This window comes from Typopeltis vanoorti, chromosome 1 (assembly GCF_054136105.1).
Source record: "Typopeltis vanoorti isolate ZY-2024b chromosome 1, IOZ_Tvanoo_1.0, whole genome shotgun sequence".
NCBI lineage: Eukaryota > Metazoa > Arthropoda > Arachnida > Uropygi > Thelyphonidae > Typopeltis > Typopeltis vanoorti.
Window position 1 is genome coordinate 130,809,694 of NC_143549.1, and position 20,334 is coordinate 130,830,027.

Consider the following 20,334-nt stretch of genomic DNA (forward strand, 5'->3'; position numbering starts at 1 on the left):
GTGGGATGTCACACATCTATATGGAAAACAGAATTGGTGCCAGTAAGGATCCTTGTGAGACTCCAGCCAAGATGTGCTTTCATGCTGATGCTGCACTGCCAATCTTAACTTGCATATGCCTGTCAACAAGGTATGATTTGATTACGTGAACCATTTCCAATGGTATTCCAGTTGAGATCATTTTATGTAGTAGTCCGTAATGCCAGACCTTATCAAATGCACTGGCTATGTCAAGGAAAACAGCCCCAGTGCATTGATGCCAGTTTGAATCCTGTGGAGATGTATTCGACAAGTCTATGTATCTGTTGTGTGGTACTATGGAATTGACGGAATCCAAACTGCTCATTAGGTAAAATGTTTAACTTTTGTACGTAGGCTTGGAATCTGATAAGAATAACTTTCTCTGCAATCTTACCCAGATTTAAGATGAGGCTGATTGGTCTGTAACTTTGGGGCAAGTGAGGGTCTTTTCTAGTCTTGTGAATTGGAATAATATCCGCCACTTTCCAACAGGAAGGGAAATGTTTAAAGCAGAGAATGGAATTTATTATCTTGGTCAGATGAACAATAGCTAAACATGGTAGTAGTTTTATCACCTTGTTGGTGATGCTGTCAGGTCCATAAATTTCTGCTGGTGATGTGGGTGCAAATTAATTGGGGCATGTTACAGAAAGTTTTAATGAACTTCTGACATGTCTATGGATCTTATAGATGTGATTGAAGTCTAGATGTTCATATGAGGGTTTGCATTGCCTATCTAAATTTTTTGCTATTGCTTCTGCTTTGTCTGCATCAGTGTGGATGAGACCTAGATCTGTTTGGAGGGGGGGGGAAGAGATTTGTTTTTGTTTTTGATCTTTCTGATTAGGTTCCATATGGAGTGGTTGTCAGGAGAGATAGCAGACAGTCTTTTCTTCCCAAAGTTGACTTCTATGTGCTTTAAGGGCATCTCTGATTGCAGAGTTGTATCTATTTAGAGTTTGTTTGTCTTGTGGTGATCGGGTGTTGTGATATCTTTTTCGAGCTTTGTTTTTCTCCCTGATCAGGTTCATGATATCTTCTGGCAAGTGGTTGGGCCTGAGAATAGTTGTGGAAGTAGTGACTGCTGCACAGGCTGTGTTAATTTGTTGAGCCAAATCTTTTACAGCTATTTCAGTTCCATCTATGGATTTTATAAGTGGCACAGGACCAATGTATTTTGGGAGTACCTTAGGCAACCTTTCCCATGATATGAATGAATGAGTGTGTGTGGGGGGGGGGCAGTTTTTTTTGATCAGATGAAAGATCATTAAATGTCAATGTACTGTACTGGAGTCTCACATTCTTCCATTCTCACAGAACTTTCCTGTTCTGAGACTCAAGTTATATATCCTGGTCAAAGGAATAGCCAGTTCAGCTGAACACTCTTTTAGAACCCCCTGCTGATATCCCATCAGTCCCTATTGCTGAATTCTTATTCAGTTAGCAACATCTCTAATACCTCCTCTTCATACAGCTGAGTTTCTTCATCCAGTGAAGAGGTAGTGAACTCAATGTTGCATACACCAGGTTGATAGCTATTAGCAAAATGGGCGTTCATCAGTTGAACACGCTCTTTTGCATCTGTCACCCTCACACCATCTGCATTCAGAAGAGTTATTCTTTCATATTCATTCTTTCTTTTACTTTCAGCATATCAATAGAATTCTTGTGGATTGCTTTAGCTTGCAGTACCAGTTTCTTTTCATACTCAGACTTAGCTTTCTATACAATATTTGTGACTTTTCTAGCCTGCTGCTTATAATTGGCAATGGGACTATTTCATCGTGGACATCATCCTTATGCACATAGTATTCCTTCCACATCATCCTTTTCTTACAGATCTCTTGCTTAATAAGATTACATATCCATTTCACTCATACCCTATTTATTCTTTCATCTCTTGGGACACATTCTGATACTACATCATTTAAGTATTTTTGAATACTTAAATGATGCCTCAGTCAATATGTTGGAATAATCTAAGGTCCCAACATATTGACTGAGAGAACAAACTCTATCCCTTTGTTTCTGATACTTCTAGCAGTTGTATACAGACATAATGAGTTGCATGCATATTTTATTGTGTACATTTGTTTGTAGTCTGTGTGACACAGTTGGACCAACTTGCAGATCTCTGTTCTTCTCTAGTGCAGACATATACAGACATCTTTCACACGTTTGATGATTGCAAACTGAACAAACACAAAGACAAAATTGTACTGTCCTTGTAATCATTTCCATGATAATGCCCATTCCCACCATTAGCAGAGTTACATAACATTGTCACTCTTACACACACATTCTCACCATTCCTCTCATTATAATTTAGTTTCCATTACTTCTCTGTGTTAGGTCTCATACTACTTATTAGTTTTTCAAGACTCCTGATACCAAACACATTCGAGTGTAGGCTGTCCCTCTTATACAAATTCAATCCTCTGGGAAGCTTTGGAAGGCAGTGACACTAATGGTTTTGAAAGCATATGGTCTGAGGTAGAGGTGGGTAAGACAGGATATTTAGTGGGGTGTTGCTACAAGCCAAGGAGCACAGAGGGTGGGGAGCAGGAGATGTTTTAGGCAGTTGAGCTTGGCAAGTGCAAGACGAATGATTGTTATGGGAGATTTTAACTAGAGCAGTATAAGCTAAGAATAGAAAAATGCATGTAGTAATAAGGGAATGGAATTTCTAGAATTTTTGTGAGAAAAATGTCTTGGGCAACATGTAATAGAGGGAACAAGAGGTTCAAGAGTTTTCAGTTTGGTCATAGTATCAGAAGAACTGATAATAACTGAGATGACATCTCCCCCCCCCGTTGAAGGGAGTGACCATGTTGTTTTGACATGGAAGATGAATAGCCATGTAGGAGTATGAAAGAAAAGGGAACATGTGTGGAATTATAAGGTGGGTGATTATAATAGTCTGAGATATCAACTTCAGGCAGTTCCATAGAGGGCAGAATTGGAAGGCCAGGATATCATTAGTGCTTAAGAAATTGTGAAGGAATATTTGTTAGCAGCAATAGTAAGCTGTATTCCGTGAGTGAAGAAGTGGACACAATTTGGTGTAAAGTGGATGACAAACAATATCAAACAAGAACTGCAGGTGAAAAGAAATTATGGAAGAGATTAAGGAGAGAGGTGGAGAGCAGATGCATGAAGAATATAAGACTCAGGCCAGGAGAGTGACTAGTGTGGTGAGGATCTGTGAGAATCAACATGGATTTGTTAAAGTGTGCTCTTGCTTTAGTAATATGATTACCTTTTATAATAAAGTGACAAGAGCAGTTGATGAGGGAAAGGCATACACTGCCATTTATTTGGATTTTGCAAAGGCATTTGACAGGGTGCCACATGATAAACTTAAGTTGCAGCACATGGGTTAGATGTCAGGTTAGTCAACTGGATTCAGGATTGTCTGTCTGATAGGTATCAGAGAGTTGTGTATGGAATATCAAGGAAGCAGAAGGTTACAAATGGAGTTCCACAGGGCTCAGTACTGGGATCTATATTGTTTAACCTTTATATTAATGACATTGTCAATGAATTGCAAGGGGATATTCAGTTGTTTGCAGGTGAATAAACTAGACAAATGGGCAAATGAATGGGGATATCGGTTTAATGCAGCAAAATGTAAAGTCTTGAAGTTTGGGATACATCGATGAGAGGCTGCATACTCGATTGGAGAAGCTATACTGGAGGAAGTAGTGGAGACAAGAGATCTGGGGGGTGATGATCGATAGAAAACTGAAATTCAGGGAGTATATTGGAAAGGTGGTGAGGGTAACCCAAAGGATTTCTGCAATACTTAGAAGGACGCTGACCTGCAGAGATAGAAGAGTTATCATTCCATTGTATAAGACCCCGATCAGACCACACTTAGACTATTGTTCTCAAATTTGGTCCCCAGGATTTGAAGGGAATAAATTGACTGTGGAAAGGGTGCAGAGGTGATAACAAAGATGGTTTCAGGACTGTACAGTGTTAATTATGAGGATCAGCTGAGGGAATGTGGAATGAAGAGTTTGGTGGATAGAAGAAGGAGAGGTGATATGATCGAGACTTTTAAACTGTTGAGAGGCAGTTACAGGGTGGACACTGGGGAGCTCTTTCTCTTGGTGGAGCAGCGGGAAGGAGCGATGAGAAAGGGCCATCCCTGGAAAGTGCAAAAGGAAGCTGTGCGCAAGAGGATGAGGAGTGGGTTCTTTGCATGGAGGGTTGTGGAACCATGGAATGCATTGCCTGATAGAGTGGTGAGAGCAAGAACAGTCATTGAGTTCAAGGAATAGTATGATAGACTTTGTGTTTACTAGGAAGGACCTCCTACAATAAGTCTCTTGACTCCATGGAGGCCTGAATAATAATAATAATAATCTTCCCTCACTCCACACATCCAAAAACTTGCATCCATTCTTTCTACATACATACTATTTTCACTTTCTCTTTCTTCAAAAAGAAATAGACACTAGTGGCACAACTTCTTAATAGCTCATTATCCTTTTCTATCTACAGAAAAGCCACTCATACTGGTAGGTATTTACATTAACAATCACTCCACCACCCTTCCAAACAGTATCGCATCCTCAAAACTCTTACTCACCAAGCCAGGGTTATTTGTTCAAATGACACAGCCCTTGAAACTGAGCTCAAGGACCTTTGCAACACCTTTTTAGCCAATGGCTACAGCCCATATTACATAGATAAAATATTATATGCACATCATCTCTCATACATCCAACACACAGGAGCACAGTAAAACCATCCATTCCTGTTCCATATGTTAATTGTACATCAGAAAAGAATAGCCAAAGTTCTTTGCATATATGGTCTATTACTACTTCCACATCTTTCATTCGACTAGCTACTTTTATACTTTCTCCTAAGGATCAACAACATCCTCCTGAACATCCAGGAGTGTATAAAGTTCTTTGTGCCTGCAGATTTTGATGAAATTTGGCTTGGAATCATTGTTAATACATTGAGCTACTTCAGTTATCATATAAATTGGACATCTTTTAGTATCTAAATTACACAACATGATATGAAATAATTTGCTACAGTATCATAATTTCATATCATTTTATGCCATAATACCTAAGCCACATAAGTGTTCATTTGTTGCATTAATTGAGTAGTATATCACTGTGCCACAGTGTGGTTGCATTATTGCTTAGTAAACTGAATGATCAATTATACAGCCACAGTGTGGTTGCATAATCAATAAATGAGAATTGCAACAGTCCTATTAAGTTAAAAAATTCTGATTGCATGTGGTTTGATTACTAAATAGTCCATAGTACTTCCATGTAATCTGTCTATAGTTGTATGGTTTTTTGTCCATAACTGTATGTTATGAGAGTCTCATTGCTAATACTGTGCAAGCTATAAAGCACAGGTGGTCAAATCTTGGCTTGCAAGGTCATTTGCTATGGCTCTCAACAACAAATAAAAAGTATTTCTGTTTCTGTCACACCACCGAGATGTATTTCCCAAATAAGTGTTGAAATTACATACTTAGTGATTTCAAGAACTGTTGCCCTCAATGAATTCACGGAATATTCATGATTACTCTCAACAAGCGATATTTCTTATGCTACGTACAATGGAAATGTGAAAGAAGAACTTTTGGACTTACTGACCCTTGAAAGAAAGCAAAACGAGACTTTGAACATAAAGTCCAAAAGTTCTTCTTTCACATTTTCATTGCAATTGCTTGATGAAGCATTATCAATTGCTCAAGCACTGAATAAACTTATCAGTGTTGCAAGGGATTGAGCACCATCTATGGCTGGACAAAATGTGTGTCTCTTTATTCAATGTGTCATATAACATGGTCATTTGGTATATGACACATTGAATAAAGATATTCAATGTGTCATATTTGTGTCATATTCAATGCCATACTTGAAGAACTCATGAATGAACACGAGTTCTTCAAGTATGGCAATGTTTTGAAATGTGTTTTATTATGAATTTCATTCAATCGAATGCAAAAACACACCGAGCATTTGGAAATTTTATCGAGGAGCATGATCTTCAAGACCTGTTATTCTATTGTACAATAAGGTGATCATGAACTAGAAATCTCTTGAATAGGTTATTTGCACTGCTGAAGCTTATCGTTGATTTTTTCAGAAGAAAAGGGAAAAAATCATACATGGAACTAGCAGATCACAAATGGTTGCAGGGAAAAGATAAGGTAATTCTGCCTTACACAGTCAGTTTTCAGAATAAAATAAAGCTTTTCCAAAAATATGTAGTAACAGAAAAATTTGACCGCTTTTCTTATCTAAAATCCAAAGCAAATGTTTTTCCTGGTATTGAAATAAAATACAGCAAATTGGAAGAGTATAAAGGTAAATTAGAAGGACTAAATGACAATTTTCAGCTCAAATGTGATGAACTAAAGACAGTAATGCTGTGGTTCAAATGTTTTGTAAATCCTTTCCTGATTGATGTCATCAGTGATAGCTATCCTGTTACCAAACACCTTTTGCTATGGAAGCTGCTTCAATACAAACAAAACTTTTAGAGCCACAGGAGGATGTGGGTTTAAAATATACAACTACAGATAAGCCCTTATATAAATAAGAGCTTATCTATAGTTCACTTTTGGAAACAAGTGACAGAGGCAGAGTATCCTCATCTCAGGAAAACCTTCTGAATTATCTCAATTTTTGGGAGAACTTATTGCTGTGAAGCTCTCTTCTCAGTAATGAAGTTCATGAAGTCAAACTATTGCACTTACTATTAAAATAAACATTTGACTGAGCTTCTTTATATTGTCTTAACATCACATCTGCCAAATTTTAAAGCATTAACAGTAAAAATGAAGACCAATAAAATAAGCTTCTTCTGTGAGCAGTAATTAAACAGCCTAATAACGTGAGCATATTTGCTTTTAATAATTAAACTTTTTTTTTTTGAAAATACCTTGTGGCTCGGAAACATCTGAAAAACATCCTGTGTGGCTCTTGGACCTAGGAAACTTGGCCACTTCTGTTATAAAGCATGCATCTCTCTCTCTCTCTCGCTCTCTGTGTGTCTGCGTGTGTTGGAAGATGAAAAACATACTTAGAGTTAGACGTTAGCTACTCTTTTTTTTTATAATTCTCAAATCATATCTGTATGAGTTTAATAGAATAAAATTATTGATTTTTTTTTGTTTTTTCATTATTTTCAGAGCTATGATTCTCTTAGACACATTGTAAGATTATCTCGACTAGAAATGCCACAAGAACTCTTAGACCAAGTTACATCAATAAGAGGCAATGATGAATTGGTGCGTAATTTTGGTATAAGTCATGCTGTTAAACTGTGTAAGCAACTTTTATCTTCTGATGTGACACCTGGTCTTCATTTCTATACCTTAAACCGAGAGTTAGCTACAACTACCATATTGAAACACTTAGGATTATGGAAACAGGGCATCCACAAACCACTTCCTTGGCCTGTAGCTGCTAACCATAAGTAAGCTTATGTTATAATAAATATAAACTATTTCTTTTAAAACAATTACTCTTAAAAATTAATATTTGTATACTAACATATAATATACAAATAATATTTGTATACAAAATGAACTGGCCACCACCATTACTCCGCTTTCTTCTAATCATGTAAAAACTATAGCAGCCATTGGTCAATATCCATGCACAGTTCCATCTCCAAACATATCAAATACCCCTCCAGGTGAGGCACCTGTTTGTTGGTGGTGGAGATCTCAAGTGATAGATAGCACTTGCCCTTTTCATTCTTACTGTTTTTTCCTCTTCTTTCTTCCTGTATTCTTTGTTCTATTACTCCTGATTTTCTTACTATCCTTTCTTCCAGACCGCCGCCGCCACCACCACCACCACTGGGATCCAATACTGTGCCAAGATCTCCCTTTCCTAGGTTGCACCCGTGGACATCTGGAAAGGGAGATCCTAGTAATCTTGTTCTGCTTTGGCTTCTGTTTCAGCAAGATGGGATTCCTGGATGACTTGGACAGGATCCCTAGACTTGTGAGTTGCCCGCTTGTCAACTGTAGTAAGTCTCTTTTCCCATGGTCTGGGGACAGGGCTATGATCTCTATGGTGCTGGTATGGCATCCTGGGCAGCCCTGTCATTCCACTCCTGAGCGTTGTCACTGCTTGCTGGAGAGTGGGTGTCTATTCATGGTTCAATGGTCAGTGGGGAGCTCTGGTACTGAAACAATCTTCCTTTTTGAGTATGAGTAACTTTTCATCCTCAAGTTTATTAGAAGCCCTCAACAACCTCGATCTGTACCCAGAAACCATTCCAACATCATAGGCAGCAATAAACACATCAACCTTTTTAATATTACATTCAACTGAATGAAGAACATCCACTTGAAAAAATATCACCCTTCTTCATCCAGAAGGGTTGGCATGATCTCCAAAATCAGTAAAGAAACTTCATTCAGAGGGCATTATTCTCACAGAAACAACAACACGGACATAATCAGAGCAATTTCTTTCTGCACCATCCATCAGGGGAATACCACACAGCTACCCCCCCCCCCCCCCAATAAAATTTTGACTTATTCTTGAGGAATAATATCAGAGTAGGATTCTCTCTCTATGTTCCAGACAAAGAGGTATGCCCCGAATTGAAAGACCAAGGAGTAACAACTATAAGAAGAATCCTCACATGAATGCTTTAATTTTACCCTAAAAAAATGCACAGACTTTTTTTTTTTTTTGGTCCTAATAATTTAGTTATGAAAATAATTTCTATTCCCACCTTGATTATGTATAATTCAGTTTTAACACAGACTGTCCATTGGTACCATTATGTTCATATGCAAATATAAACTGGAAATGTTTTCAGGAATATCACATAGAAAATTGAGTCTTAAGATTCTAATTGGTAAAAAGTCATCCATAATTACATTATATTATTGGTTTTTGTATTGTTTTGTTAAGTTATTAACAAAATTGGCATTTCATCAATGCATATCATATATCTTACTCTTGTTCTGAAAATTTCCATAGATTTCATGACTATAAAACATATTATTATTGCAGTGTTATCAAACTGTTATTAGATTCCCTCTAATTGTCATGTTTTTTTTTTTAAATATTTTGTAATCAAAATAGAATGACTGCAAAAGGTTTTCTTTTTTCCACAATTTTTTTTGAAAAGCATAGATGTTATTTTCTTAATTTATATATTTATAATTTATTACTTTAGATAATATGTTTATAGGATTTATAATTTCTAGTAGTTTTAATTGTATTGGATTTAAAATTATTTAAAATACAAAACAAAATTGATATTTAAATTCCCCATGGCTTCCCTTTTTGCTTTTTGGTTTCAGGAGGTGTTCTGAAGATGTCAGACCAATTTTTTGGAATTTGCGACATAAGAGTTATGTGTATCGAACTCAGACTTGGGATGAATTTCCTAATGGACGTTGGGGTAATTCAGCTTCACCAGCATTTGGTGAACTCAAAGACTATTATTTATTTTTTATGAAGAGTAAAAGTCATAAGGAAGAGTTACTTAAAATGTGGGGTGAGAAACTGGAATCCGAACAGGATGTATGGGATGTGTTCTACTGTTACCTTTCAGGACATCCAAATAAATTTGGTTATCCAGTGAGTGGCAGCTTTTTCTCCTTTTAATTAAGAAAAAAAAATTAATGTTTAAAATGAGTAATTATTTTTTTTAATCACACATCAGATGAGAACTGACATGAATTTAAGCCATTATCAGGGACGCAGTCTTTCTGTTTGCTGGAACATACATGCAATAAACATCTTACTAGAGTCAGTTATATGAAAGATCCTGTGTTAAATAACTGCATGACTTAGTGAGAATATAAAAATTAATGTCTAAATTCTACAATATACTAACGTTTTGCTAGGTAGGTTCCTTCCTTCCTGATTTACACTTGCACATGGACCCACACTTCACCGTGCAAGTATTCCAAACCAAATCTGACAGAATAGGTTGTTTGATCCTTATTCCCCCAAATGTCCTATGTCTTTATAGTGTGTATATATTCTTCTAGCCAGTTTGCTTGTTTGAGGGATGAAAAACTTGTAATTTCCAGAAGAAAAATCTCTTCACCTCTGTATGAGACCAGCTAACTGACCATTTGCAAAAGATTCAATGCGTAGCCAATATAGAAGGAATGAATGAGTTTGAGGGAAGATTAGATTTGTATGAGAGTGATGGCCTGCACTTGAATGTGTTTAATATCAGGAGTCTTGAAAATCTATTAATTGGTAAGAGACCTAAACACAGAAAGTCAGAGAAACTAAATTATGATGGAAGGAATGGTGACAATCTGTGTGTAAGAGAAGCAATATTATTAATTGTGCCTCATAATTATTTATGAGGCACAATTAATAATATTTAACCTTGTAATTTAACCTAATAATTATTTCCATTATCATGGAAATAATTATGAGAGAACAAATTCAATTTTGTGTTCATCCAGTTTGTACCCATCAAGTGTGTGCAAAGATGCCTGCATAAATAAGATGCTCGATAAGAACAGAGATCTGCAAGTTGTCCAGCTGTGTCACAAAGACTAAAGACAAGAGTATTCATAAAAAAACATGCAGGTAGTTTATTATGTATGTACACGATGCTAGGAGTATCAGAAACGAAGGGGTAGAGTTTGTTGCTTTGTACAGTATGTTGGTACTTCAGATTGTAGGCATTAACTGGTACTGAGTGTAAAGGGTACAATACTTTTAGGAAAGACAAGATAGGAGAGGAGGGGGGGTGCTACTAATGATATTGGATGACTTCAATCCAGTTAGTGTTGAGACTTATGACTGTAATACTAGTAACAGTTTCATCTGGCAGTGAATTTGAAATCATGTGGTGTGAAGTGGAGGTTAATAAGATCAAATACATAGTGGGGTGTTGTTAGAGACCTAGTAGATTGGTTTCTAGTGATGAGGAAATGCATCGCCAAATAAAGACAATGGGTGTGAAAAGAGTAATCATAATGGGGGACTTTAATTATCAAAACATTGATTAGGTAGCAGTAAAATCTCATGAGAAGAATGAAACTGAATTTATTGAGCTGTTGCAAGACAACTTTCTCAATCAGCATGTGACAGAAGGAACTCTAGGCCAAAGAGTGCTAATTTTGATTATAGTGTCAGAAAGGATTTCAGTTCAAGATGTTACTATTCTGCCTCTGGTTAGTGACAGTGACCATGTGGTACTCACTTGAGAAGTGGCTAATGGGAAATGGACGATGGTCCCAAAACTAACCCCTGTGGCACACCACTAGTGGCTTGCAACAGATAGTCACTAATTCACTCAGTAGTCTGTTATCCAGTCCCATCCATTTCAATTTATTTAACAGCTTGTTGTGTGGCAGTATATCAAAAGCTTTTGCAAAATCTCAGTATACCATTGTATATTTTTTTTTATACAATGAAACCTGTGGTGAATTCATCACTAAAAAACACACATACTAACCACAGTGATAAGTTTTAATACGTAAATATTTCATCCCAAGTATCTTGGGACATCCTCAGTACAGTAATTCAAACAATACTAGGAATAACATCATGCACCCTAACTGTATGTTATTCCTAGTATTGTTTGAATTACTGTACTGAGGATGTCCCAAGATACTTGGAATGAAATATTTACATATTAAAACTTATCACGGTGGTTAGTACTTGTGTTGTTTAGTGATACCATTGTATATGCATCTCACTTGTCCAAAACACTTGTCATCCTGTTATGGTACATTAGTAACACATGATCTCCCTTTAACAAACCAGTGCTGATAACTGCAGAGAATAATGCTGTTATCAACCCATTTCGGTATTCTACTTCCCACCAATCACTCCAGTACCTTCATCACAACTCCAGATATATATATATATATATACATATATCAAATTCCATCCAGTTGGTGGAACATAAGACTAATGATCAAGTTAGAACAGATTTAAACTTCCCAGATAATATAATAGACAATTATTAAGCATCAACTGAGATGGTTTGGTCATATTCAGAGAATGGCCCCCTCATAGACTCCCATATTTAGTTCTGAATGGATATATAGGAAGAAAAAGACCTAGAGGCAGACCAAGAAGTACTTGGATAAAGTTGCTGAAAGAACATTCCCATCTACCCAGCTATAGAGTCATGAGTGAGATGGCTAAAGATCGCGATAAGTGGAAAACTTTTCTTCTTAGTGGACTCAACCCATTATCAACCGGATGAGATGAGATGATGATATCAAATTCTATTGCCTTATTGACATCAAGGTTATTTATTTCCTCAATACCTCCTGCTCACTCAAAATTAAATCATCTTCTCCTATGTCCTCTACACTTAAGTTTCTCATGATTACACCCTTATAAATTGATCACTGAATACCTCAACAGTGTCTTCTGCAGCAGTTACCATTCTACCATTTTCATCCATTAACATCATCTTACCATAAGCATTCTTCTTTCTACTTGCCACTTCTGTAAAAAAATAAAATAAAACTCTCTAAGGTTTAATTTCTGCTCATACTGCATTTGTTTTCCTTACTAACTGAGTCACTCTCCTGGCTTGTCCTTTATACTCTTCATGTAACTGACTATTACCATTATTCATCTTGTACTGCCTCTAAGGTGCTTCCTTCCGTATTTCATGTTTATTCATCCATTTTACACCTACCTTATTCAGCGTTTTGGCCTTTGGAATTCATTCACAACCTGATGTATAAATAATGTGTTTATTTATTTGATTTGCATTTCATTTGCATTGTAGTTTTTTAATACCTCACTGCAACATTTGCTTATGATTAGAGCATAGTAATTAAATCCAGAAAGCTTTGTTTCTTTCCCTTACTAATGTAACATAAGAAATGGCATGTAATCTTATGTCAGTATTTTCATGAGTCAGTTTGAATATAGCCATACTAATTGATCCTGAAGTGGACTGAAGTTCTTGGTTCAAAGTTACATTCATTTTTCCATACCTATTGATAAGTATTATATTTTTTGAAGCATTTTTCTAGTGGTAGTAGTGATGTGCTGTAGGTTGTGGAACCAAAGCACATCAATATTATGTGTAGTAAAACATAACTTTTTTTTGGATGAATGATTTTGAGATTTACTTGAACATTTGGATTAATTGTAATCAGTTTTTTATGCTAAATTGTCTTATAATTTTTAATGGGAATAGGTCACTAAAATTCCCTGGAACGATGATGAGTTATGTCCAGAAACTTCCCTAATAGCTGCAAAATTGGCAGAATACAATAAACGTGGTGTCCTGACAATAAATTCTCAGCCTAGTGTCAATGGTATTCCTTCTACAAATGAAATGTTTGGTTGGGGTGCATCTGGTGGATACATCTATCAAAAGGTATTGTAACTTATGTATTTTTACATAAATCGTTTCATTTTGTGCATTTTAAGAATTGAAATATATACTATACTATTAGACCATTTGTAATAAATGCAGGCTATTCTGTTAATAAATTATTAATGAATTTTGCCCACGCATGGGACTGTTATGTTATATGCCTTGTGATCTTTCATGTGTGGGGTTATTATAAAAATAAAATAATAATAATGATTAACGTAAATGAAGCTCTGTTTTAAATATAATGCAAAGTCCAAAACAGAAATTTTGGACTAGAGTCCCAGTTTCAGATTTGCAGTTATCATCTTATGTGTGTGTGTGTGGGGGGGGGGGGGTAGTGACATTTTCAGAAGAAAATATCTCTATATATTAATATAACATTAAAAGGACATAAAAAACATTTTAAATAATATAATAACTGTTTATGTTGACTAGCATGACTTGAGAGCTAAGACTTGGATTATACTGGATTGTAGCTAGGATTTAAGCTACTGTAATGCAAAGATTCATTTCTTTGTATACTGTGATAAACAATAACATATCAAGCAACTTTATAATGGGTATAAGAAATATAAATATTTTGGAATAATCTTAATCAGTGGGAGTAGAGGTGGAAAGGGGTAGACTACACCTTCATTGATCAATTCTTGACATGAGTTCAGGTAACTACTTAACAAATAACTGTCTTTTGCCTTTAAAAGATGTTTGTTTTTTGTTTTATTTTATTTATTTTATTTAGAAAACTGTTTAATTTTTATTTTTCATGCACTGTTAAATTACTATTTAATGGTGATTTAAATTTACTACATGCTGTATGTAATATGTTCTGAAAGGTAATGTGTTCAGTGTTTACACTTGGGAAGGGAATGAAACAATTATGTGAAAGCTAATGATCATTTAGTAATTCAAAAATAACTTTCTCAAAAGAATGACCATAAATTTTAAAAAGAAAGTTTCTTTTTAAATCTCCTGTCCAAGGTTTTCATGTGCAACAAGCAATAGTTGCCCTTGAGCACTTGCATGTTTTCAGACCTTTTCACAGACTACTTATACTCTTGGCTACTTTTGTGCTTTTTGTCCAGTTTAATTATAATAGCATGATTACATCCAGAGAATTCTATTTAAGTGTTTATAACATGGTTAAATTTTTTTATGATTAAAAAGTGGTTTGAAGAAGAGAAAATAAAGTGCAGTTACTGGATTTTTGTCATTGTATACTGTATTATTATTATTATTATTATTATTATTATTATTATTAAGAGGGACCTCCAAGGAGTCAGGAACTCATCGAGGGAGGTCACATATTACACGCACCAGTTGTCATACTTGCTCTTGAATTCATTCACATTGCTTGCATACACAACATCTATTAGCAATATATTCAAGTGACTCAACACTCTATGAGAGAAAAATCTAGCCCTCACCCCATTCTTAGTGGCATTCATTCTCTGCTTCCAAGGATGTCCTCTTGTCCTTTCCCTACCCTCCATAAAATGAAAAATTCCATCAACTGAAATCCTATATGACCCTTTCAGAAGTTTGTAGGTCCCAGTCATATCACTGCTCTTTCTCCTGTTTGCTAGTGTCTGCAGTCTACAAATTCTCAATGTGTCTTCGTAATCAGTACTTCATAATCCTGATATAATTTTTAACACATTCCTTTGTACTCTCTCTCTCTCTCTCCACTATATCAGAATCGCAGCGGAAACCAGACCTGAGCACAGCAATCCAAGTAAGGTCTTATCAAGGCCTTGTAAAGAGGCAAAATGATATCCCGATCTTTACATGTTAAAGTTCATTTCAGCATTGCAATTATCTTTTTAGTTGTATTTGAAACCTTTGCTACGTGGCTCCTGAACTTCAACTTCCTATCCACTTATTTATTCTTATGGCAAAAGGAATACAGAACAGCTACAGGTCAATGTCCAGTCTGGAATGCCAATCCAAGGCCTCATCTGTTACCTTGTGGATGTCCTATAGACCACCACCATGAAATTGGCTCCTTGGGCAGTCGTTCACAATATAAGTGATCGTCTGAGCCACGGGAGAACAATCGCAATAAGGGTGGTCTAACAGCCCCCATTTATGTAGTAGGTAGCCACATCTGCCCTGGTTAGTTCTGATCCTGCTGATTGATGACCAAATCTTCCTAGGAAGAGCAAAGCCATGCTGCAGAGCACAGGGATCTTCTACCAGGAAGCCATTTGTTGGGAGATTGTTGGACCAGTATCCTCTCCACATGTCAGGTGTTGATGGCAGGACAGCTGAAGAGAGTTCGTCCATGGACCAGAAAGGCTTTTTAGATTTTAGGCGAAGACTAGGTGGATTTATGAGAGTCTGGTGCAGTGGCAGGAGTGGGTTGCTCATTGCTTTATTAAATTCTTTAGTCGAGGCTTGTCTTCTCCGTATGTTTGGTGGAGCAATGTTAGTTAGGACAGGCAGCCAGGAGAGAGGGGTGCTTCCCACTTTCCCACTAATTGTGCGCATCGTAGATTTTAGCTGGGTGTCTATAATGTAGTGTGTGCACTACTTTACCAGACAGGGGCACAATATTCTGCTACAAAGGATGCAAGAGCTAGTGCAGACGACCTTCTGCACCACAACTCCAGGTTGTTCCAGCAAGCCTTGAAATGATATTGTTTCTTGTTTTAATTTTGTTGTACAGGTTGGTGATGTGCCTTTTATAGGTTAGGCTTCTGTTCAGGCTCACTCCAAGGTATTTCGGGTGAGGCTCGTGTTCTACCATTTTTCCACAGAAAGAAAGGTTGAGGTATTGATTTGCCTCTGCATTGTTCAGGTGAAATACCGTGGACACTGTTTTTGTTGGATTTGGCTTCAAGTACCACTGCTTGAAGTACTCTTCCACGATGTTCAGGTCTCTGTTCAAAGTTGATTCCAGGTTGGCAAAGGAGATAGATCAATGTAGGATTGCTAGGTCATCAGCATACATATACTTGCTTGAGCTGGTATGTGGTAAGTCATACACGTAGATATTAAAAAGTAAAGGGGATAACACAGAGCCCTCAGGAAGATCGTTGTGAAGGAATCTGGGCCTGCTCTTTTTTCCGCCAATATGGACTCGGATCTTTCTGTTGGAGAGAATGGATTCAAAAAGCTGGAAAGTTTTTTTTCACCTTATAATATTTCCTAGCTTTAGGAGGAGGCCCTGATCCAGGCTGTGTCATAAGCTGATGTTAGATCAATGAAAGTGGCTCCAGATTTAAGTTTCTTTTGGAAGCCTGCTTCAATCTGTGTTGTCAGGGCCAGGACTTGGTCACAGCAACTTCTTCCTGGCCTGAAGCCAGTTTGTTCAATCAGGAGTGCTCTTTTGATGAGTGGTGAAATTCTTTTAAAGAGAATTCTTTCAAAGAGCTTAAAGATGGAGCAAAGCAAGGAGATAGGTCGTAGATTTTTCACATCATTTGGATCTTTCCCTGGTTTGGGCACGGCAATTATTTTGGCTTCCTGCCACAGATTTGGCAGTTTACCAGTCATTATAATTTTTGAGAAAAGGGCGGTCAGCCATGTCTGGCTGTTTTAGAAACTCAGGGAGGATACCATCCACTCCTGTAGCCTTGCAATTCTTGGTGAGTTTTAAGGCTACTTGCACCTCTTCCCAAGATATTGGGTGCAGTGGCGAATTCTCCATGCTTGCTGTGCAAGCTCATTAATTGAGAAAGAAGTAATATTTATTTGTTGATAAATGCATGCATTTATAAGCATTCCATTTAGGCTTTTATTTTTGTAGACAGAAGACATCTTAAGCTTGCGTGGCAATAATTGAGCTTTGCGTTGTGTATCGAAAGCCGATGTGTGCTCATCTAGTCAAAGCTACCTTGGCTTTCTCGGTTGTAGGAGCTTCCAAGTCCTCGCTGCAGCACTGTGATTTCATGCGTGCGCATAGCCATTTCCGCTCCCTTCACGTCGTCTTAACCACAAGGCCATACGCAGCCAAAGTAGCTCTAGCCAGTGAGCTTCAGCCAGCCTTTATAAGTGTGTGTGTTGTTTGGGAAAATTAAGTTACAACCAACTTTTTATGATGATGTTATTGACCAGTTCATAAAGAAGAACCGTAGGGTAGAATTTGTATTTAAGTATTTTTCAATTTTCTAAATTGAAAAAGATAGAATATCATTTGTAAAATAAATGTTGTATTTGTATGATTAAATGTACATAAATTTCTAAATATATAGTTTTAAATGGTCAGTAATTCATTATTCCGCTAATCAGACTTCAATCACACCTCTCACTCCCTGAATGATAAGAAGAGCAAGCATGAATTTCAAGATCAGCATTCGCCCCTGACTGGGTGTTCAGGAAGCTCAGGGCCTGTCTTCAGGATTTGTCTGATGGAATATTGCACATTGTAATTTTCCTGATAGAGCTGGGACGTATTTTGGAGGTTTCAATAAATGATTAGCCATTTGATCAGGAATTATCTCTGTTGTTTTGTGTGTTGTTGGTTCTGCTCCATCTAATTTTTTCAGAAGTGACCAGCTTTTGCAGCTAGATATGGTGAAATCAAGTTCATGGATGGTTGAGATCCATATTTCCTTTCTGTTTTTATCCAGCATTGCTATGAGCTCCTTAGCAACAGTTGGGTCTTCAGTTTTTTCATATTTGGCTAAAAGTTCCTCAGTTTCTCTACTCCTGTATTCTGTAGCCTCTAGGAATAGAGGCTTTGGCTGCAGTTTTGATTAGTTTAACAAATCTTGGATAGCAATTAGGAGTGGGTGGAATTGCTCTAATGGTTTGCTCGATTTGTTTCTGAAATGCATTCCAGTTGGACCTGCGAAGGTTCCATCTAGCGATTGGTGTTCCACTGATGACTGGGATTAATGTGCCTGTCTCTATTAGTGTAGAACAATACTGACTATTAGGGAATCTTAAGGATGGTTCTGGTTGTTGGCAGAGGGTGGTCTACAGAGTCTTTAGAGACTATGCATAGATCTGGAGTGTAGGTTATCCACTAACACTCCAAGATCCCTAGCCATATCAGTTTCTTCTAGCATAATCCACTAATATAATATGACATTGGATATCTAATCATGACAAAGTGTATTACTTTACATTTACTGACATTGAACTGACATCCATTTTCCCATGCCCACAATTCCAGACTATTCAAACTATTCTGCAAGTACTGCATATGTAATCCGTTCCATTTGCACACCACTCTGTGAGAAAACAATCTAGATCTCTTCCCCTTCTTAGTGGCATTCATTCTCAGCATCCAAGGATTCTCTCTTGATCTTTCTCCACCTTCCATAAAATAAAAAATTCCATCAACTGAAATCCTGTATGACAGTTTCAGAAGTTCATAAATCTCAAACATATCATTCCTCCTTCTCTTATCATCAGCAAATAGCTTTTATGTCGCCTGTCAAATCCTTCCAAATGTCAATAATGTACAGATTGAATAACAGTGGACAAAGAACCTTGTGGTACACCACTGGTTACCTTAAATCTTGTAGACTCACATCCATCATATACCACTTTTTGATATCTGTCAGTCAGCCATCTGTTTATCCATGCTAATATTTTATAATCCAAACCCATCTTTTCCAAGTTATGCAACAGTCTTTCATGCTGTATTCTGTCAAATGTCTTAGCAAAATCCAAACGTATCATGGTGTATCCATTTCCCTTATTTATCACAATGGTAACATTATTATAAAATGTAAGCAAGTTGCTGAAACACAGCCTTCCCTTAATAAACTCATGTTGTTCATTGCAAAGTAAAGATTCTCTGTCAACCCATTTCTGAATGTGAGCCCTAACCAACTTTTCTAAAATCTTCACCACCACTCCTGAGATACTGATTGGTCGATAGTTGGATACATCAGTCTTTGCATCACCCTTGTGCAATGGGATTACCATACATTCTTTCTAGTCCTGCAGAACTTCCCTGTTCTGAGACTCAAATTATATATATGGCTATTCCTGGTCAAAGGAATAGCCAGTTCAGCTGAACACTCTTTTAGCACCCGTGCTGATATCCCATCAGTCCCTGTTGTTGTTGTCATCGTCAAGTCCACTGAAGAGCTTCTAGATATGACTGTGGATCTGTAGACTGCTTTGGCAATCTGTTGGACTTTGATGGAGTGGAACTTTTCTCTAGGGGTTATTGTCAATTTTCTGTAGAGCAGCAGCAATTGCTGAACAAGAATAGATATGGGCAGGTGTTAGTTCAACTCCTGGACAGTTCTTGCACGATTCATAGCTCCTACTACTGTCTGGCTGTATTTTCATGCCTTTAAAATGTTCCATCCTTAGTCTGGCAATGATGTGGTTATCTCTCTATTTTCATTAATTTCACTGATTTTGTTCTTCTTCTTGATTGTTTGTTTTACCAATCTTATTTTTGCGACAGAGTTAGCAGTTAGTAATAGTGGATGTAAATTTTGAGGTAAGTATCTTGCTTTGGCTAGTCTGTGTGCTCTTTCATTGCTTTCAATATTTACATGGGCTGGTATCCATTGCAGTGTATAGTTCTTATTTTTCAAATTTAAAGTTGTTAGTAGTTAATCAATTTCCTATGTGAGTTTTGTTTTTTCATTTTTTAATGCCTCTAGTGCAGATTTTGAGTTGCTGTAGATGGTTATTTCTTCTGTAATGTTTATTAATGGATTTGAGAGATAGAACTTGAGAGCTGTTTGTATGGCTATTAATTCACAAGTGAAGTTATCTACATCACCTTGATCAACTATTGTCCTCTCCAGTTTTGCATTGTCAGCAAACGCCTAATATCTCCACCCCTTAAATCTTCTACTTTTTCGTTAATATATAAATTAAAGAGTAGTAGCCCTGGTACAGATCCTGGGGAATTCCACTAGTCACCATCCTCTGATATCTGTCTTATCATCCATCCCCTTATCCATGCCACTAGCCTCATATCCATTCCCATTTGCTCCAACCTAACGTAACAGTTTTCCATACAGTATTCTGTCAGATACCTTTGCAACG

At 36.9% G+C, this 20,334-nt stretch overlaps 1 protein-coding gene across 1 annotated transcript in view; it reads left to right on the plus strand.

Annotated features, from left to right (window-relative positions):
* LOC150110427 (methylenetetrahydrofolate reductase (NADPH)) overlaps window positions 1-20,334 on the plus strand; it is a 99,692-nt gene that overhangs the window by 31,107 nt on the left and 48,251 nt on the right. The window contains exons 5-7 of the mRNA XM_090399283.1: window positions 7,202-7,488; window positions 9,344-9,623; window positions 13,186-13,368. Coding sequence (XP_090255409.1) covers window positions 7,202-7,488; window positions 9,344-9,623; window positions 13,186-13,368 — 750 coding nt within the window. The remainder of the gene's footprint in view (window positions 1-7,201; window positions 7,489-9,343; window positions 9,624-13,185; window positions 13,369-20,334) is intronic.